This window comes from Triturus cristatus, chromosome 1_1 (assembly GCF_964204655.1).
Source record: "Triturus cristatus chromosome 1_1, aTriCri1.1, whole genome shotgun sequence".
Taxonomy (NCBI): domain Eukaryota; kingdom Metazoa; phylum Chordata; class Amphibia; order Caudata; family Salamandridae; genus Triturus; species Triturus cristatus.
In genome coordinates, this window is record NC_140579.1 from 140352662 (window position 1) to 140372204 (window position 19543).

General features: G+C 44.3%; 1 protein-coding gene across 1 annotated transcript in view; it reads right to left on the reverse strand.

The window, feature by feature from the left end:
- Nucleotides 1-292: 292 nt before the first annotated feature.
- LOC146869838 (protein FAM200C-like) overlaps nt 293-19543 on the reverse strand; it is a 50026-nt gene continuing 30775 nt past the window's right edge. Inside the window, exon 2 of the mRNA XM_085640650.1 lies at nt 293-421. Coding sequence (XP_085496776.1) covers nt 293-421 — 129 coding nt within the window. The remainder of the gene's footprint in view (nt 422-19543) is intronic.

Here is a 19543-nt window from a genome sequence, read left to right on the forward strand (position 1 = left end):
GGTCTGAATATCCCTAGTGGCACGGAGCTGAGCTGGGAGGGCATTCCACTCCCTGGTGGCCAGATAGGAGAAGGAGCTACAAGCCCCACTTTTTTCTTCTGAACTCAGGAATAACTATCAGTGAGATGACCGGGGAGACCGAGCTGGTTGGTATGGGGTGAATCTGTATGACAAGTACTGAGGACCTTTGTGGTAAAGAGCTCTGTGTGTCAGGACCAGACCTTTGAACCCTACAAGTTCCTTTAAGGGCAGTCAGTGTAGTTCTTTTAGGGCTGGTTGAATGTGGGCTCTCCTAGGGAGGCGTAGCATCAGCATTCTGCCCCAGCTGTAATCTTTTCAGGAGTAAGGCAGGTCGGCCCCAGTATAGAGAATTGGCGTCATCCAGCCTTGAAGCGATCAGGGCCTGGATCACTGTTTTTTGCTGCAGAAGGGGGAGGAGATAAAGAAAATTTAATAAATGTTTTCAGTATGGCAAATCAGCTGCCTACTACCCCCCATCTGGGAGGAAGGGGGCGAAAGAAGCAATGGTATCGAACTTTACCCCAAGATTGCGCACTGCCGTGGTAGGGGGTGGTGACTGGGGATATCCTTGTGCCAATGGTCACTTTCCTAGCTGGGCGGGAAGGACCTCAAACAGAACAGTTTCTGTCTTGCTAGTATTGCATTGGAGGCCGCTATTGCACTTCCACTGAAACACAGTTGTCAAGCAAGCCTCAAAGTTACTCAGTGCGTTGGTTGTGTTGCTGTTGAGTGTAAGCAGTAGTTGCGTATCATCTGCATAAGATACTGTCTGTGCTCCCAAGGATTCTAACAGGAGCACCAAAGGGGTCATATACACATTGAACAATATAGGGCTTAGTGCGGACCCCTGAGGGACCCCATGACCCAATGGTTTAGGATAAGCAGCAATCGGGCTATCCAGACTGACTGGGACCTATCTGCCAGAAAGGAACGGAGCCATGCCAGCGGTGAACCGCAGACACCTATGGCTTCAAGGCACTGCAGAAGGGTCGAATGCGAGACGGTGTCAAAAGCCTCGGATAGATCAAGGAGGATCAGGGCCACCTGCTTCCCCTGACCCACCGCTCACCTGATACCTTCTATGTGAAGAGTTTTCCATACTTAAATTAAACGTTGATAAGCAAACATCGTTTGTGATAAGGTGCACCGAATTTCCTTACATTAAGCATGTCCTATTTATTATTTAAATAAGTGATGCTACTTTCCCAAGTATCTGGTCTATTCATCAGACGCATACCATATTTAAACTGAAGAGTAATGCACACGCTTTACTGGTGACTGCCCCAATTATTCACTTGCTCATGCTGATTTTTCTCCTAATTGCAGATACTTTTTCGTATTGACAAGTTTTAATGGTTTACCACAGTGGTTCTTAACCTTTTAACATCTGTGGACCCCCACTGATTGATTACTTGAATCTGGAGACCCAACTGAGTCATTATTGGAAGTCCTAACTAATTTCTATGATTTGAACCTCAAAACAAGACACAAAAATGCAAAAACAAGTATACACCAAACCAGGCTTCTCCAACGAGTATCTCGTGAGATACAGTAGCTCTCCAGGTTCCGGTACGTAGCTCTCCTGTGTGCAACTCAGACTAATAAATTAGAAGATTTTACAACAATATTGAAAAGTGTTTATACAAGTCAACAGTGTGTGCATTTTCAGAACTCATAAGCTGATGTTTGGAGAAAAATGGTTGAATTTCCAAAATATACGTAAGCCTGCAATTCGAATGGCATGAAATGAATGAAAATTCATCTGGTCCTAGGCAGGCCTGTTATTAATTTTATGAACTTGGTTCCAGGAATAATGTGCCTATGGCTCTTGTGTATTACCCTTGTAGAGACATAGCACATCGACAAAGCATTTTTTACTTTACAGCTGGATACTGCGCCCAATGTACTGACGTGGACTCTGCTGGTAATCCTTCATTTGATGGTCACTAATGTAAGTTGGCTTATGTGGTCACTATTAGTAGCTCGGGATGGTTTTCATTGACCATAACTAGCTCTGATTAAAGAAAAGGTTGGAGACCCCTGCACCAAACAAATGCTCAAATGTTGATTTATTTTTTCAATTCCCAATAAAATATGGAAAAAGTTTTCAAATTTTCAATGTTGCTTCTTTAATTGTATATGCTTTGAGATAGTGGTAGAAGGGGGAGAGCCAAGCATGTATAAATCGTCCACGCTGCCATTGTTCTGATTTGTTCTTTTGAATTGTATGTAACTCATCTGTTTTAAGTACCTGAACTGAGCGGGCGGCATATGCTTACATGTACGGATCAATGGTTGACGCACGGTTGCTCCTGTCACTCCTTGAGAGACTGCACCAGACCTGTTAAAGATAATGCAGTTAGCTCTGGAGTGAGTAGCGGTTGTTGTATAGTTTGAATGCATGTTACATTACAGTAGCTATCGGCCCAAGTACGGATCAATAATCTGCACATGCTTACGAATTTCTGTATGTAATATATGCTGCCAAAGAGGGTTTTCTTTTAAAACAATAAAAACAGATTTAAACAAAAAATGTAATTGTATATGCTTCATCAATTTAACCCCTTCGCTGCTAGGCCTTTCCCCCCCCTGTGCTAAGCCTTTTTTGGGCTATTTGGGGTAGTGCGCGCTTAGGTCCCTGTGACTTTTTGACCACATAAGGTATCCACGCCAAATTTGCGTCCTTTTCTTCCAACATTATGGGGATTCTAAAGGTACCCAGGGTTTTTGGATTCCCCTGGAGGGGTTCCAGAAATTAGCCAAAATACAGTAAAAAAAAGATTTTGGAGGGAAAAATGGGAAAAACAGGCTGAAAATGAAAGCATCTGGGTTTTTCTCTGCAAATGGTATCAAAAAAGGGTTTGTGGGGCTGAATTCACCGTTTTCCCAGCTTTTAGTGAATGACAGCCTTTTGTCAGAAAACCAACATTTTTTACACAGTTTTGGCATTTTTCTGGGACATAGCCTTTTTTTTGCTATTTTTTGTGCTTTCAATCTCCTTCCAGTTAATGGTAGAAATGGGTGTGAAAGCAATAATGGATCCTGGAAAGCTATACATTTTAGAAAAGTAGATAACATTCTGAATTCAGCAAGGGGTCATTTGTGTAGATCCATCAAAGTTTCTTTATAGAAACTAACAGTTAAATATAGGAAAAATTGAAAATTAGTTGAAAAAAAAACCAGCCTTTTGTGTCAACGTTTTTACCTGTAACTTCTTCTAATTATGACAGCTGTTTGAAAGCAATATACCATTACATCCGCTGGACCTTCCTGGTTGTGGGAATATATAGGACTTGTAGGTTCACCAAGAACCCGACGAACCCACGAACCCAGAGTCAAAAACTGAGCAGCAATTTGCAATGGTTTTTTATTATGTTCCGGGTATATAGCAATTATTGTGGGAAAATGTATACATGGAAAAATCGGTTTGAAAGACACCTATGTATTTCTATAATGGGAACAAATTATAGAGTTTAGAAACAGTACATATTTGCACATTTTTGAAATTGGGAATACTCAATCTAGCATGAGAATTATCGGTCATTTTTCAAAAAGACTTCTTTTTTACACAATGTCTTTCATTTGGAAGATGCATCAGAAATCAATAGGTAATAACAGTTGCTTTACAAATCTGAATTACCCTAAGTCTCCCGATAAAAATGGTATCTCACTTGTGTGGGTAGCCATAGCGCCCACGACAGGAAATGACTCAAAACCCAACGAGAACACACCACATTTTCACAGTGAAAATGCACCCTTTTTTTACGAAATATCTAGCTGTAGAGTTTTTGAACACTAGCTCTGCCAGCACCTACGGAAACTTGGCAAACCTATACATTTTTTAAAACTACACACCCAGGGGAATCCAGGATGGGGTGACTTGACTGCCTGCCACCAGGTTCTGTTACCCAGAATCCCTTGCAAACCTAAAAAAAAGTTTTAAAAAACACATTTTCCCCACATTTCTGTGGTGGAAAGTTCTGGAATCTGCGTGGATCCACAAATTTCCACCCACCCCGCGTTTCCCAAAGTCTTACGAGAAAAATGATACCTCACTTGTGTGGGTCGGCCTAGTGCCCGCACCAGGAAATGGCACAAAACGCAACTTGGACACACCTCAATTTCGCAGAGAAAAATGACCCTTTTTTGGCAAAGTGCCTAGCTGTCGTTTTTGAACCGTAAGTCTGCCGGGACCTAAGGAAACCTAGCAAACCTATACATTTTTGAAAACTAGACACCCAGAGGAATGCAGGATGGGGTGACTTAGATGCCTCCCACCAGGTTCTGTTACCCAGAATCCCTTGCAAACCTAAAATATTGTCCAAAAAAACAATTTTCCCCCACATTTCTGTGGTGGAAAGTTCTGGAATCTGCATGGATCCACAAATTTCCACCCACCCCTAGTTTCCCAAAGTCTTACGAGAAAAATGATACCTCACTTGCGCGGGTCGGCCTAGTGTCCGTGACAGGAAATGGCGCAAAACGCAACGTGGTCACACCTCAATTTCGCAGTGAAAAATTACCCTTTTTTGGCAAAGTGCCTAGCTGTAGTTTTTTAACCCTAGCTCTGCGGGAACCTTGGGAAACCTAGCAAACCTATATATTTTTGAAAACTAGACACCCAGAGGAATCCAGGATGGGGTGACTTAGCTGCCTCCCACCAGGTTCTGTTACCCAGAATCCCTTGCAAACCTAAAAAATTGTCCAAAAAAACACATTTTCCCCACATTTCTGTGGTGGAAAGTTCTGGAATCTGCGTGGATCCACAAATTTCCACCCACCCAGCGTTCCCCAAAGTCTTACAAGAAAAATGATACCTCACTTGTGCAGGTCGGCCTAGTGTCCGTGACAGGAAATGGCGCAAAACGCTACGTGGCCACACCTCAACTTCGCAGTGAAAAATGACCCTTTTTTGGCAAAGTGCCTAGCTGTAGTTCTTGAACCCTAGCTCTGCGGGCACCTTGGGAAACCTAGCAAACCTATACATTTTGGAAAACTAGACACCCAGAGGAATCCAGGATGGGGTGACTTAGCTGCCTCCCACCAAGTTCTGTTACCCAGAATCCCTTGCAAACCTAAAAAATGTTCCAAAAAAACACATTTTCCCCACATTTCTGTGGTGGAAAGTTCTGGAATCTGCGTGGATCAACAATTTTCCACCCACCCCGCGTTCCCCAAAGTCTTCCGAGAAAAAAGGTACCTCACTTGTGTGGGTCGGCCTACTGTCCATGACAGGAAACGGCGCAAAACGCAACAGGGTCACACCTCAATTTCGCAGTGAAAAATTACCCTTTTTTGGCAAAGTGCCTAGCTGTAGTTTTTGAACCCTAGCTCTGCGGGCAACTTGGGAAACCTAGCGAACCTATACATTTTTGAAAACTAGACACCCAGGGGAATCCAGGATGGGGTGACTTGACTGCCTCCCACCAAGTTCTGTTACCCAGAATCCCTTGCAAACCTAAAAAATTGTCCAAAAAACACATTTTCCCCACATTTCTGTGGTGGAAAGTTCTGGAATCTGCGTGGATCCACAAATTTCCACCCCCCCCGCGTTCCCCAAAGTCTTACGAGAAAAATCATACCTCACTTGTGCGGGTCGGCCTAGTGTCCGCGACAGGAAATGGCGCAAAACGCTACGTGGTCACACCTCAATTTCGCAGTGAAAAATGACCCTTTTTTGGCAAAGTGCCTAGCTGTAGTTTTTGAGCCCTAGCTCTGCGGGCACCTTGGGAAACCTAGCAAACCTCTACATTTTTGAAAACTAGACAGCCAGGGAAATCCAGGATGGAGTGACTTGACTGCCTCCCACCAGGGTCTGTTACCCAGAATACCTTGCAAACCTAAATAATTGTCCAAAAAAACACATTTTTCCCATATTTCTGTGGTGTAAAGTTCTGGAATATGCGTGGATCCACAAATTTCCACCCACCTCGCGTTCCCCAAAGTCTTACAAAAAAAATGATACCTCACTTGTGCAGGTCGGCCTAGTGTCCGCGACAGGAAACGGCGCAAAACACAACGTGGTCACACCTCAATTTTGCTGTGAAAAATGACCCTTTTTTGGCAAAGTGCCTAGCTGTAGTTTGTGAACCCTAGCTCTGCCGGCACCTAGGGAAACCTACCAAACCCACACATTTGTGAAAACTAGACACCCGGGGGCTTCCAGGGAGGTATGGCTTGCATGGATCCCCCAACGTTTCCTTACCCAGAATCCCCTGCAAACCTCAATTTTAGCTGATAAAATCACTTTTTTCACACATTTTTGTGTGGGAAAGTTGTGGCATCACCGGGGTCACACAAATTTCCCACCACCCAGCGTTCCCCCAGGTCTCCCGGTAAAAATGGTGCCTCACTTCTGTAGGAGGCCCAAGTACCCACGGCAGGCATGGGCCCAAAACGTAGTGAGGCAACATCAAATTTGCCTATCTCAAAACCACCTGGTTCTGCATGAGGGGTCACCTGGGTTTTTGGCCCCGTGCTCGGCGGCCATCTAGGGAAACCTACCAAACCCACACATTTCTGAAAACTAGACACCTGGGGGCTTCCAGGGAGGTATGGCTTGCGTGGATCCCTTAACGTTTCCTTACCCAGAATCCCCTGCAAACCTATATTTTAGCTGAAAAAATCACATTTTTCACACATTTTTATGTGGGAAAGTTGTGGCATCACCGGGCTCACACGAATTTCACACCACCCAGCATTCCCCCAGGTCTCCCGGTAAAAATGGTGCCTCACTTGTGTGGGAGGCCCAAGTACCCGCGACAGGCAAGGGCCCAAAACGTAGTGAGGCGACATCAAAATTGCCTATCTCAAAACCACCTGGTTTTGCAAGGGGGGTCACCTGGGTTTTTGGCCCCATGCTCGGCGGCCATCTAGGGAAACCTACCAAACCCACACATTTCTGAAAACTAGACACCCGGGGGTTTCCAGGGAGGTTTGGCTTGCGTGGATCCCCTAACGTTTCCTTACCCAGAATCCCCAGCAAACCTAAATTTTAGCTGAAAAAATCACATTTTTCACACATTTTTGTTTGGAAAAGTTATGGCATCACCGGGCTCACACAAATTTCACACCACCCAGCATTCCCCCAGGTCTCCCGGTAAAAATGGTGCCTCACTTGTGTGGGACGCCCAAGTACCAGCGACAGGCAAGGGTACAAAACGTAGTGAGGCGACATCAACATTGCCTATGAAAAAATGTTCACACACAATCCACCAGCCAAGCTAAGGGGAAGGTGGGCCTAAGAGTATAAATAAAATATTCACCCCTTAAAAGGGAAGCAACCCTTACCCTTGAGGCCACTCCCAAACACAATTTTTTTTTAAAAAACAGGTGTCTTGTGGCTTCTGCCCCCCTAGATGGCAGATGGGCCTAAAAACATACTGCTATTCTGCCACCCAAAGAGGGTAGAAATGACCACAATCATCCTCCCATAAAGGGGAGCGACCCTTGTCACAGGGGCCGCTCCCCAACATAAAAAAAAACCCGGGTGGCTAGTGGCCCTACAAAAAAACAAATCAGCCGATCTGCCCCTCAGGGTGGCAGAAACGGCCAAATTAATGCTTACCAAATGGGAGCAACCCGTGCCCAAGGGGCCACGCCCCACAAAAAAAATCCCTGGTGGTCTAGTGGGCCCAATTTTGTTTTTCAAAAATGGCGATCTGGCCCCCTGCGGGGCAGACACAGCCACAAATATTGACCCCAAAGGAGAGTGACCCTTGCCCAAGGGGTCACTCTCCACAAATAACTCCCTGGTGGCCTAGTGGGCCCTACATTAAACAAGCATTTGCAATGCAATCGGTCTCGCCTTTGGGACCTTATATGTACTTAGCTATGCAGCACATTAGCCTGCGCGCTGAAACATCTGCTGTTCTTTGACATGGAGGAAAAGCAAGCACCAAACTGCATGACACGCCAAGTATTGGAACACACGGGGAGAAATATTGCCTTTCAGCGGGAAATGGTTTAGTCCAAAGCTCTGTTTTTAATATAAAATTCGGGGCTTCGGTGGTCATATCACTGACAATACAAGATTTAAAAAAAATATTATTGTCTATGGGTGCTCGTGGAAGACAATTTCTATGGACTGAAAACTAGAGAATGCTGAAGTGATTCTGGTATTTTACTGACCTCTGTTGATCAGAAAAAAAAAGTCCCTAAGCGGAAGCAGACAAGTCCTAGGGCTCCTCCAAAGCCCACAAACCATATAAACATATAAGTATATACTAAAGTATATACAAGAGGTCTCGAATGCTCCACCTCAAAATGGTGAAATCTGCCCCCCCCCCCCCATGGGGGCAGACTGCCAAAATCATAAGCCACCAAAGGGGAGTGACCCTTGCCCAAGGGGTCACTCCTCACTAAACACTCCTTGGTGGTCCAGTGGGCATTTTTACATAAAGAAAATCTGCCCCCCCAGGGGGGCAGACAAAGCCTAAATTACATTGCGCCCAAAAAGGGGAGCGACCCTTGCCTAAGGGGCCGCTCCCCCCCAAAAAAAAAACTTTTTTATCCCTGGTTTTGCTTCCTTACTGCCTGCCTACTATGTAATGCAATTTCCGTCTATTTTTCTTTACAGTATTATGTAAAGCGGTCTGATACCTACGGGTCAAGCTAGCGCTATATAAAACTTTTGAAATAAATAAAATAAATAAACTTTTTAAAAAATGACCCCCAAAGGGGAGTGACCCTTGCCCAAGGGGCCACTCCCCACTACATTACAGTTAAGGGCCGATTTTATTATATAAAAAATGTCTGCCCCCCCACCCCTGGGGGCAGACAAAGCAAGTGAAGATTGGCCCCCAAAAGGGGGAGCGACCCTTGCCTAAGGGGCCGCTCCCCCCAAAAAACAAAATTATGGACATATAAAAAAAAAAATCCCTGGCGTCTAGTGGGCATTACTGGTGCACGATCGTGCAGCAGGAATGCACAAAAGAGGCATCGAGGGAAAGGAAAACCCTTTCCTTTCCCTCAATGTCTCTTTTAACAAAATCCCCCCCCCCCCCCAGCCCCAAAACTCACCTCTGAGTTCACCGACGCGCAGGAAACAAATGGCTTCCTGCGCGTCGGTGATCCTAGGGAACCCTCAAAGACATCAGCGCGCCTCGCGCGCTAACGTAATTGATGACGCGAGTGTGGGGGTGGGGGGAGACAGGGGAAGGTCTTCCCCTGCCTTCCCCGGAACAAATACGCCGATCGATCACCCACAAGGGGAGCGCCAGCGCTTCCCCCGTGGGTGGGTGCCATGACGAGCTGGGCTCGTCATGAGCACACGGCGACTGTATGCTCATGACGAGCCCAGCTCGTCATGAGCATACAAGAGGTTAAATTTAATAATGTTCATATTATACAATTTTGTGAAACAGACACAACCCTCTGAGTAGGCGTCATGAACCTCCAGGTGTCCTCGGACCACAGGTTAGGAAGGAATGATTTACCACATTATTATACCAAAAACAATGGTTTTGCCCAGTCACAGTATTGTCTGCTTGTAACGCGTATGATTAGATTGTTATTTCATTCTTAATGTGTTTTATGTAATGAGTCATGTCTTTTTGAGAACTGTCCCTCCCTTTTGCCAACCGGTTTGTCTGTACTAAGAAAAAAACCAAGCTAACTAATAGGAGTGCCTCCCTTCTAAATGTGAAAGGTAGCATGTGTCTGGAGATGAAAGCAATGTACTTATTATGGAGGTGATTAACAATTGCCTGAGCACAGCTGAGGAAGGTTTGGGCAAACATGAGGATTTTGAACACAGTATCAAGCTAAAAGATAATGTTGTTCCTGTTAAGTACAAGTTAAGAGTGATGCCTCTCAGAGCCAGGCATCAACTTACCCAGCTGCTCAAAACTATGCAAACAGAAGATGTTATTAAGTCAGTTGAAAACTTTGTTTGGTTATCTCCCATATTCATAGCATGTAAGAGGAAAAATTAACTAAGAGGTTGCATTGACTTGTGTACCCTTAACCAACCAATTTCCATGGATTCCCAGAGCATTCTTGGAACTGATGATCTGTCAGCTAGTTTGATATAACCAAAGTATTCAGTAAATTGGATTTGAGGTGAGAGTATCATTGTCATGCCATCATCCCCTACATCCAAAGAGAGGGAACCAGGAGCACTTTTAGGTCCAGCATACATGCTCCTCACTAGATCAAGTGTTACAACAAAGGGTATGCAGACCCATTGTTGTGATGCCATCATCCTCTACAGACCCGTAGAGCTTCAAGTGGATCCTCGCAGAGACAGCATTGGCCCTCAGACCTATATAGCCACAACTGTATTTGGTAAGTGACTCAGTGGCAGAATGATGAGCCCCAGGGAAAGGGTACTTAAGATAAAATAGCAAACTAAAATAAAAATGAGAGACAAGACGGGTTGCATATGTCCCTGTGGAAAAAAATGTTTGTCTTAGTACTTGTGCAAAGTGAAAATTTACTACACCGTTACTGGTACTGATTATTTACAGTCTTACCAGAGTACCAGACAAACTCCTTTTGAATTCCCTGATAATTGTGGTTGAATTATGTCCCCCCCCTGCTAAATTCATATCAACTGGTTAGGTTCTACGATTAAGATCACAATTCCATCTAGACACTTGATAGACCTTAATTCTAAGGTAAATGGAAATGCATGTACTGTGAGGGGGAGGGTTCTCACCAAGAAATGATAGGGTCTCTCCTTGCCGGTTGTTCTTTCTCTTTGATTCTGCAAAGTCCCAAGGCACACCTTTGCAATGATTTAACTATTGGAGCTTTCTAACATCTGCTGGTACATTGCTAAGCGTTCACACATTGTTCATGAATTTAACGTATACAGATAAATACAGACAGAAAACATTTATTTTCGTGTCTGTATTTATTTTTAAATGTGGATAAACATGGAAATTGGGTTGTTTTTTGAGTAATTCTAAATTCTGTCTGCCATGAATGCCAAGCCAAAAGCTGTGTGGGTTGATAGGAAAGGGGGTTAAAAAAGAAAGGGATTGTAGTAAAGAGGTTTTAACAGCAGTAGATATCACGAGGCTGATACTGAAATTTGCATGTTTTCATATGAGTCCATTTATTTAACTTCTGCGGGTGTTCACAGCACTGAAACCTGGCAGACATTCATGCATGAGTGCATATTTATCGGTTAAATAAATGTGGAAATATACAAATTTCAGCTTCATTTTTTCATAAAGACCAAAATAGATATGGATAAATACAGATAAAATTAGCAAAAAATAAATATAGATAAATACAGACGGAAATGCCCAAAAACTAAATACCATAAAAACGGGAGCCATAATCTTAATCAACATGAGATGCTTAGTTCAAGACGTTCTACATGAGGCATATACATCAGTCTTAAAACTAACATTACACCCTCTTGCATTGTCTCATTTTTTCTTCACATAACAGGTTCGAGGTCTGTTTGTGGGGCACAATCACCTTGTCTCTTTTAACGATTTCTCCCCTCCTTCTAACAACAGACTTTGCTCTGATATTACAGGGATTCTTGCAATTTCCCACCATAACCCTTGATTCTTACTTTTTGTAGTTTGTTCCCAGAAAGGTTTTAATTGTACTTATCTGATGGGAAGATGTTTAATGTCCGCTGGGGCTAAAGGATGTTCTGTCGGGCTGCAAGCGGGAAGCTCAAATTTGGCAGCGAAGCTCGGTTGACTCCAACCATTCACTTTGGATCTGCATCGCGAAGCATCGAGAGCCCAAAGGGCACAGTGTTTGTAGCTCTGGTTCTCAGAATGGCCCCCGAGATGTCTTAATTTGGCGAGAACAGTAATTTTCACCAGGTTTGGGGTTTTAAAGGCACGAGTGACGCAAGCTGCAGGTTTAGTTTTCTTTTGGGCTTCAGGGACATCTTCTGTGGGAGCATCCTTTACCAAAATGCAGGAGCTTCCTACACAGATTCCAGGGGCTCCATCTTCAACTGTTTGGAATAGTTTAGGAATAGCACAATCCTCTGTGAGTACATTCAAGAACATGATCGCCAAGGAGGCTCTTCGATGGTTCAATTTAGCTTCCAGCATCTTTGCTCTTCCGCCCTTAGACTTTTATGATGTCATAGAGTTCTCCAAGAGAAACTCAATAACCATCAACTTGCTAATTCACTTGATTCACATCACTGCATGTGAGGATTTGAAGAATATAATATACTTCCCCAAAGGATTGCAGCCGACGGTCGCAGTGTCCACGCGTTCCAGCTGAACTGATTGTGAATACTTAATTTAGCAACTTGGGGGAAAAGGGGAAGGGATAAGGCACCAGAGACACTCTTTCGGAATAATACCCATAGAAGCCACATTTATCTTAGAACCACTGCTTGGTAATCTTGAAAAAACACATTGAGAAACAAACTATTAGATTCAGGTAAACACATTAACAAACTCAAATTTAATTTCTTTATTTAAATAAAAGAACTTTTTTTTAAAAAAATGTTTTATTTTTTTATTTATTTTTTGGCTTGGAGTTTATAATTAAGAACTTCACAGCTTCATGATGGTTTTACTGAATGCTAAGAGGTTGGTACAGACCCAAGCAGTGCACGCCAGGAAGAACCTCGCGAACAGCCCAGGAAGAAGAAGGTCACAGGAAGCCATCAGCTCATGGGAGCAACAAATGCAGGTAAGGCTTAAGGAGTATGCAAAAAACGTGGGAAGAGCGAAAGGAGAAACGTAAAGTAGCAATGTTTACTGGACTTAGAGAACCAAGAAGGGAAGAAAATAACAAGATTTAGGGACACAAGAATGAGTAACGGACTCATCGTAATTGGAAAGAAACAAACCAAACAGGAGATGCTGCCAGACATCTTGCCCTTGTCTTAATAGACCTTATATAGGTGCTCTGACACTCTTGCCCAGGAAGTTCTGTCTTTAACTTAAAAGTGAAGATGGTAAGTTGTCACGCTAGCTTCCATGTTTGTATACTCCACAGCCTCCAAACTTGCCCTCTTCTGATCTCAAAAGAATGTCATAAGCTAGAATTATTAAGTAAACAGTACAAATAGACCGGCACTCAAAAGTGATATCCCTTTTCCCTTATATTCAACCTTAATAAGCAGAACCACATTCCATTTTCTCAATATATCACTGATAACAAGCAAAGATGGATTTGTACAAAAAAATGTGTTTTTTCATTTAAGCAAAACATTAAGTTTAGGCAAAACATTAGAACATCATAATTTTCAAACAAAGACCATAAAGACCCCTTTTTCTTCAAGAGGCATAACAATTGAAAGGCTAATTGTAAAAGATGTTTGAGGCTCTATAGTCTAGATCCAAAAGCGCAACAGCCGACACGTGTTTCGTCACATCCAGTGACTTCCTCAAGGCTTTCAAAAAAGAGAAAGAATATTTTCTGGGATTGATAGATTCTATTTCTTAAAATTAGATGCCAGACGCTGTCACGATATGACCGATGCATTCTTAATTGAAAAGGCAAAGTCCGCCTATCCCACGAATTAGAAATCCGGAAATCCACCTAACAAGTGATTCCGAAATTTTTTGTCATAAGACCTGAGTATATTTAATGTCTCAGGTTGTTGTGAAATCTTGTCATTTTCCAAAGCCCGATGTACAAATTCCAAAGAGGTATTACCCCTATTATATAATTATATTGTATAGTTCCAAAGAGGTATTACCCCTATAGGAATTTGTACATCAGGCTTTGGAAAATGACAAGACATCATATCATCATATGATTAAATTTCCATTGTTTCAGATGAGGCCTGTGTTTTGTACAGTTGATGATTTATTCCACCCCTTGTTTAAGAACTGTGACTTGGGTTTCCTGCTGCCTTAACTCGATCATGAACCAAAAACAAAAATAAAAGTCACGTTTTCACTTAACATTGCTACCATTTCACGGAAGTGATGACAGCCACCATTACTATTCCTAAAACCTTTCACCAGCAAATCACAAATTTTAGAGATATTGGCAGGGCTTTAAATGGGATGAAAAAAATGGGGGGTCTCTCAAAGGGGCGTGGAAGTTAAAATTAAGAGCGTGGCTTAAAACACTAAGTTAGAACTTTCTCAATAGCATTATGTGCCGCACGACTGATATTTTGCTTCTTTCTGGCTTTGCATATATATATAATAAATATATATATAATACATATATATATATATAATAAATATTACAAGCAACATTACACCTACAGCAAGCCTGGACTATTGGCTTGGTTAATAGTTGTTAGTTGCAAATGGCGTACATCATGGCGCACGCCCTGGTCTTTAGTTTAACAACAAGGTGCATGCGCATTCGTTCACACTACCATTCACACCTTTAAAAACATTACAGGAAGCAATAGAAACTGCTCCCACACTACAGACTTCATGGCACACAACTTGTTCTTTTTTTTTACCAACAAAGTGCGTTGCATTTCAAAAAGCTACCAACAAACTCTCTACATTAACTTCACAATGGCACTGTTGGCTAACTAACCTCATTCTCAACAAAAAACGGCCACTTACAGAGTTCTCACCATTTTTACCACTGTTACCCAAAAAAACGCTGGAGTAACCGGCAGCACAACTTTAGGTGCATGCGTATTTGTTCACACCACTATTCACATGTTTAGAAACATTACAGCAAACAATAGATACTGCTCCCACAGTGTGAATGCTAGTGTGAACGAATACGTACACACCTTATTGTTAAACTAAAGACCAGGGCTCCATGAAGTCTGTACTGTGGCACAGAGCCACCGATAAGAGAGAGGGCTGAGCGTGCAGAGCCTTCCCTGTGGGCTGGTATAAATTTGGCGGCCATTTCAGCAGAGAAGACAGAGTGGCATAAGCAAAGTTAGATACTCACTTTGAGCTGGGCACAATGTGGCACCTCCATAGTTAGCCTGAAAGAGGAAGCCGGAAAACCATGCTGCACACACAATGATGAGGGATCCCCCGAAAAAAACAAGCGGTCTTCAACATGGACATGGACAGGGCGGAGCGAGTGGGCGCGCGGCTGCAAAAGTAAAAGCAGCTGCAGCGTCCACACGCTTTCTCTGTGCCCGCGAGCGATGCGCTGAGCGCATGAGGAGAGAGGCGGTCTAGACACGGACAGGGCGGAGCGAGTGGGCGCACGGCTGCAAAAGTGAAAGCAGCTGCAGCGTCCACACGCTTAATGACCCGTGAAAGACAGATGGCGACTGCGCGCGTGCACGCTCGCGTGAACGCAAGCGCTAGGCCAGCCAAAGCGTGGGGTAGCACTTTGAAAACCCACCTACTAAATGTCTCACAGGGCAGCGCATGCGCTGGCTCAGCGAGTCCTAAAGAGCAGTGGGTGTAAAAAGGTGCTGGAAATGTCGAAGTCTGAGCTGGGTTGTTCAGCCTGTGCATGGCACCGGGCACCGTCCCCCCACTTCTCAGCTCCCACTGGGCCATGGCTGGGCAACAGTGCCCAAGGGCTAAAGAGGAAGACTGAATGACGCAGTCAGAGAAATAGCACCATAGCATAGTGATTCAGCTAGCCACTGTGCACCATTACTTTGCACAAAATGGGGCCTATTCACAAAGGTAAAGCTACAAGTGCAGATTTACTACAGGTAAATGTACACTTACACTTTTGAGTAACTTTACTACCTTTAGCTATTCACCATTTACGAGTGCAAAGTTACTCAAAGTATAGACCTACAAGTCGCCAACCTCTGAAATATAGGGTGGAGTCAGTAACAATAACAATGTAAAATACGGCTATAAAGTTACTACTAGTATTGACTTCACTACGTATTTATTAAACTTTAAAAAAATCAGAAAAAATATATTTAGGGGAAACATTAATGTTAATTAATTATGTATATGTATTTTAAATATAGAACGATAAAAAAGTTACAGCAGTAATAACTTAATTTGAATTTATAAATGTAATTGTTTTTAATTTAATCCATTAAAATAACATTATTTTTCTGAAGTTTAAATTAAAAACATCCACTTGAAGTAAAAAAAATGTTTTATTGTTTATTAATAATTATTCATCATTATGTAAAAAAAACTCATGAAAGTAATTGCATTTTAAAGAAATATTTAGGTTTCATTAATTTCTATATTTTAAAACATTAAAAAAATATGTTTTATTTAGGATTGTTTCAATTTTTATTAATTTTAAACAGTGAAATAGAAATTATACTAATCATCCACCTACAAGCAATATCAATGGCCGGCGGAGAAAGGCATACAAAACAAAAGAAAAAGGAAGAAGAAAACCATAAAGAAACAATAATTAACAATATACAGTAATAATTAAACTAAACAAAGCACCCAACCCAAACAGGCCCGCCTGTACTGTAACGTCAATATGATCCGGCTTCCACCCCTGTATTATTTAAGAGTCAGGTTGCGTGCCTGCTGTTAAGCGCAAAACGCGTAAATTCTCGCAATGTGTTGGACAAGTATTTAACCCCTTCAGTGCCCATGACGAGCTGGACTCGTCATGGGCCGCGGTGGCGCTGTGCCCATGACGAGTCCAGCTCGTCATAGACCCCGCCCGCTAATGCAACGGCCGGCACTGGGCGGGGAAAGGGGCGGGCACTGAAGGGGTTAAGGCAAGGGCCCCAAATCTTCTCACACATAGGGGGTGTGTGATCTACAAATGTGGATAATTTCTTCATACTCAATGGGTCCCAGAGTTTATGTAACCAGTCTGAATGTGTGGGTATAACATCTGTCCCCCAGTGTGAGAGTAAGACTTGCTTTGCGACACACATTGCTAGGGTTATGGCCCTCCCCCTGAGTGAACGGAGGGGATATGTCAAAACATTGGGTAGACCCAAAAGAACATAGCTAAGGAAGCGGGACAACTCCGTCTGAACATCTGATCTATTGCCGCCAATATCTCCTTCCAATAGCGATGTATTTTGGGGCAGTGCCATAAAAGGTGAGTTAGTGTACCTGTGTTGTCACAGCCCCGCCAACATTTGTCACTGCAACCATGTTTCTACCTAGACAGGCGAGCGGGTGTATAATACCAATAATGTGCCAATTTAAAGAAGGTTTTCCCTCCCTGCTGCACTGCGCGCCAACGTGCGAGCACGCTGCAAAATGTCTGACCATTCTTTATCTGTGAACGTGAGCTCACATTCCAATTCCCATCTAGATCTCACTGGAGATAATAGGGGCGCAGCTGAGGTGTTCAGAAAAGAGTAAATGTGGGAAAGCACACATCGGTCCTCACTTTGTGTGAGGAGCCTGCGCTCAAATTGTGTTAGGGTCTGCTAGTGTGCATGTCTGGTCGAGTCACCCAGTGGCGAACGGCTGCATATCGCCATCTCTACGATTCCAGGAGGCCATAATCTTTATGAAGCCCTGGGAAGTCCTGTAGTCCCCATTCCTCGAAGAGGTCACCTATTCGTTTACAGTTGGCATATTTCTACCGGGAGAAAGCTGTACCGCTCATGATGGTGTGAAGGTTCAGGTCCCGAAGCGCCTACCCAGCGTTCCAGGACTACGAATCCCAGCAACCCTGAAACCAGGAAGTGGGAGGCTTCTTAAGGCCGCCCAGCACGTCAGAAAACGTGCGTTATTTTGAATCGAAGGAACTTCCTGTTCGCTGCTCGGAGCTCGGCGTCCCAGCGAAACAGGAGGATTACAGAGCCTCTCGACGGGCACCATCCCGGAGTACTCTTCCCCGTCCCTCGGAGCCTGGCGACCAGGCGGGGAGAGACCTGGCAGGATTTCGAAGTCTCGGGAGTCGAAGCTTGGAGGGAGGAGCAGCGGAGTTCGAGAGAGTGACGGAGAAAAAGACCGCTAACTCCGCCTTCCCTGTGATCGGCTCTTTCGTCCTAGGATAACCGCGCCTGCGGGTAAGCACAGCAGGGCGGTAATTACAGGCCGTAGGAAGTCAGCTCGGAGGAGCCGACGTGTTGACTCACGGAGCCTACCCGTGGTTAAAGATGAGTAGAGCGACTTGACTGACCGCTCGGAGGAGCGTAGCGTGATTGGCCCCAAGGGACCTACCCTGGACATTCAGCAGCAGGAGGGATTGGTAATTGACCAAGACGCTCGGTGAGCGGAAGTTACCATATTCCATTTGTGTTCTTTTCTTACCCCGCGCTAATTGGGCATGTCCCACAGGCTTGCGAGACTTGGCAAACAGTACAGGGCGCTAGAGTGTGGAGACTAGGGAATTGCGAGCGTGTTGATATCCCCGGTGAAGGAGCGCTACAACGTAGGGACTCCTGGCGGCGGTGTAATCACCGTGGAAGCCGACATACTCTGGAACAAGGCTCGTGACATTACTATCCTAGTCAGACAGGAAGTCTCATAGAAGTCTCTAGGAGAGGTGCATTGTGGTTTTGGTGCTTCTACCGTGATAGTAAGCCTGTACATTAGCGAGACCGACAGAGAGTAGACTGTTGAGATTCTAGAGTGTATTTCCTTTGCTTTAGCGAGACCGACAGAGAGTAGACTGTTGAGATTCTAGAGTGTATTTCCTTTGCCTTAGCGAGACCGACAGAGAGTAGACTGTTGTTCATCGCTGTTTATTTGGTTGTCTGTATTTTGTCTCCTTACAGGACCTATTCCCTGCTGACCCCATCCCCCATCCTTTCCCTCGCCTGACCCCCTCTGGGCTCTGTAACCTTTGGTTGGAGTCCGGGGAGATCTGGAGGTGGAACTCTATTTCGCCGCCCGGATTCTGAGGAGTTTCCCAGATCGTGACAGATGGGGGGAAAATATGTGTTTCCTATGATCAGGGTGAGCGGTGATATCGGGGAGGAGAGATCTTTAGAGACGCTCAGTTTATCCCATGCTCCCAATGTAGCCTGGACCACCGGGGAAATATACAATCCTGCTGGGCGACTCTTACGCGGTAACCAAGGGACTTTCCAGATGTCAATACCGGCCACTGCCTGGTCTAAAAAACACCAACGCTTTTCTGTAAGTGGGCGTAGCCATTCCACTAAGAACCTCAACTGAGCTGCAGGATAGTAGCGTACCAAGTGAGGGATCCCCAAGCCTCCGTTAGCCACAGGATGATAAGCCCTGGCTCTGGCCATCCTAGCTTTTTTACCGTCCCATATAAAGGACTCCAACGCCAGTTGCAGTTTCTTGATCACCACGGGGGGTGGTTGCAGTGGTACTGCCTGCATTAAATACAGATTTTTTGGCACTAGAGTCATTTTGTTTGCCGCAATTCGACCTGACCACGAGATAGGACCTCCATGCCATGATTGTATGAGAGAATGCACCGTAGCCAGCAGGGTTGTGTAGTTCTGCAACACCACCTTGTCGGTAGTGGAGAATAGTTGGATACCCAGATATGAGATACCCCGTGTGGCCCAGGAGAAGGAGAATGTGTCTGTCAAATAAGTCTGTTCCTCCTGCGGGATAGAGACACCAAGGGCCTTTGATTTGGCAGCATTTATCTTAAACCAGAAGCCTCCCTGAACTCTGCCAGTTCCTGAAGATGCGGGGGCAATGATTGACGAGGCTTAGTGATTGTAAGCAAACGTCATCTTCATATAATTCTATTTTATGCACCTGACCACCCATCCCCACCACGTCCACTAGAGAGTGCCCTC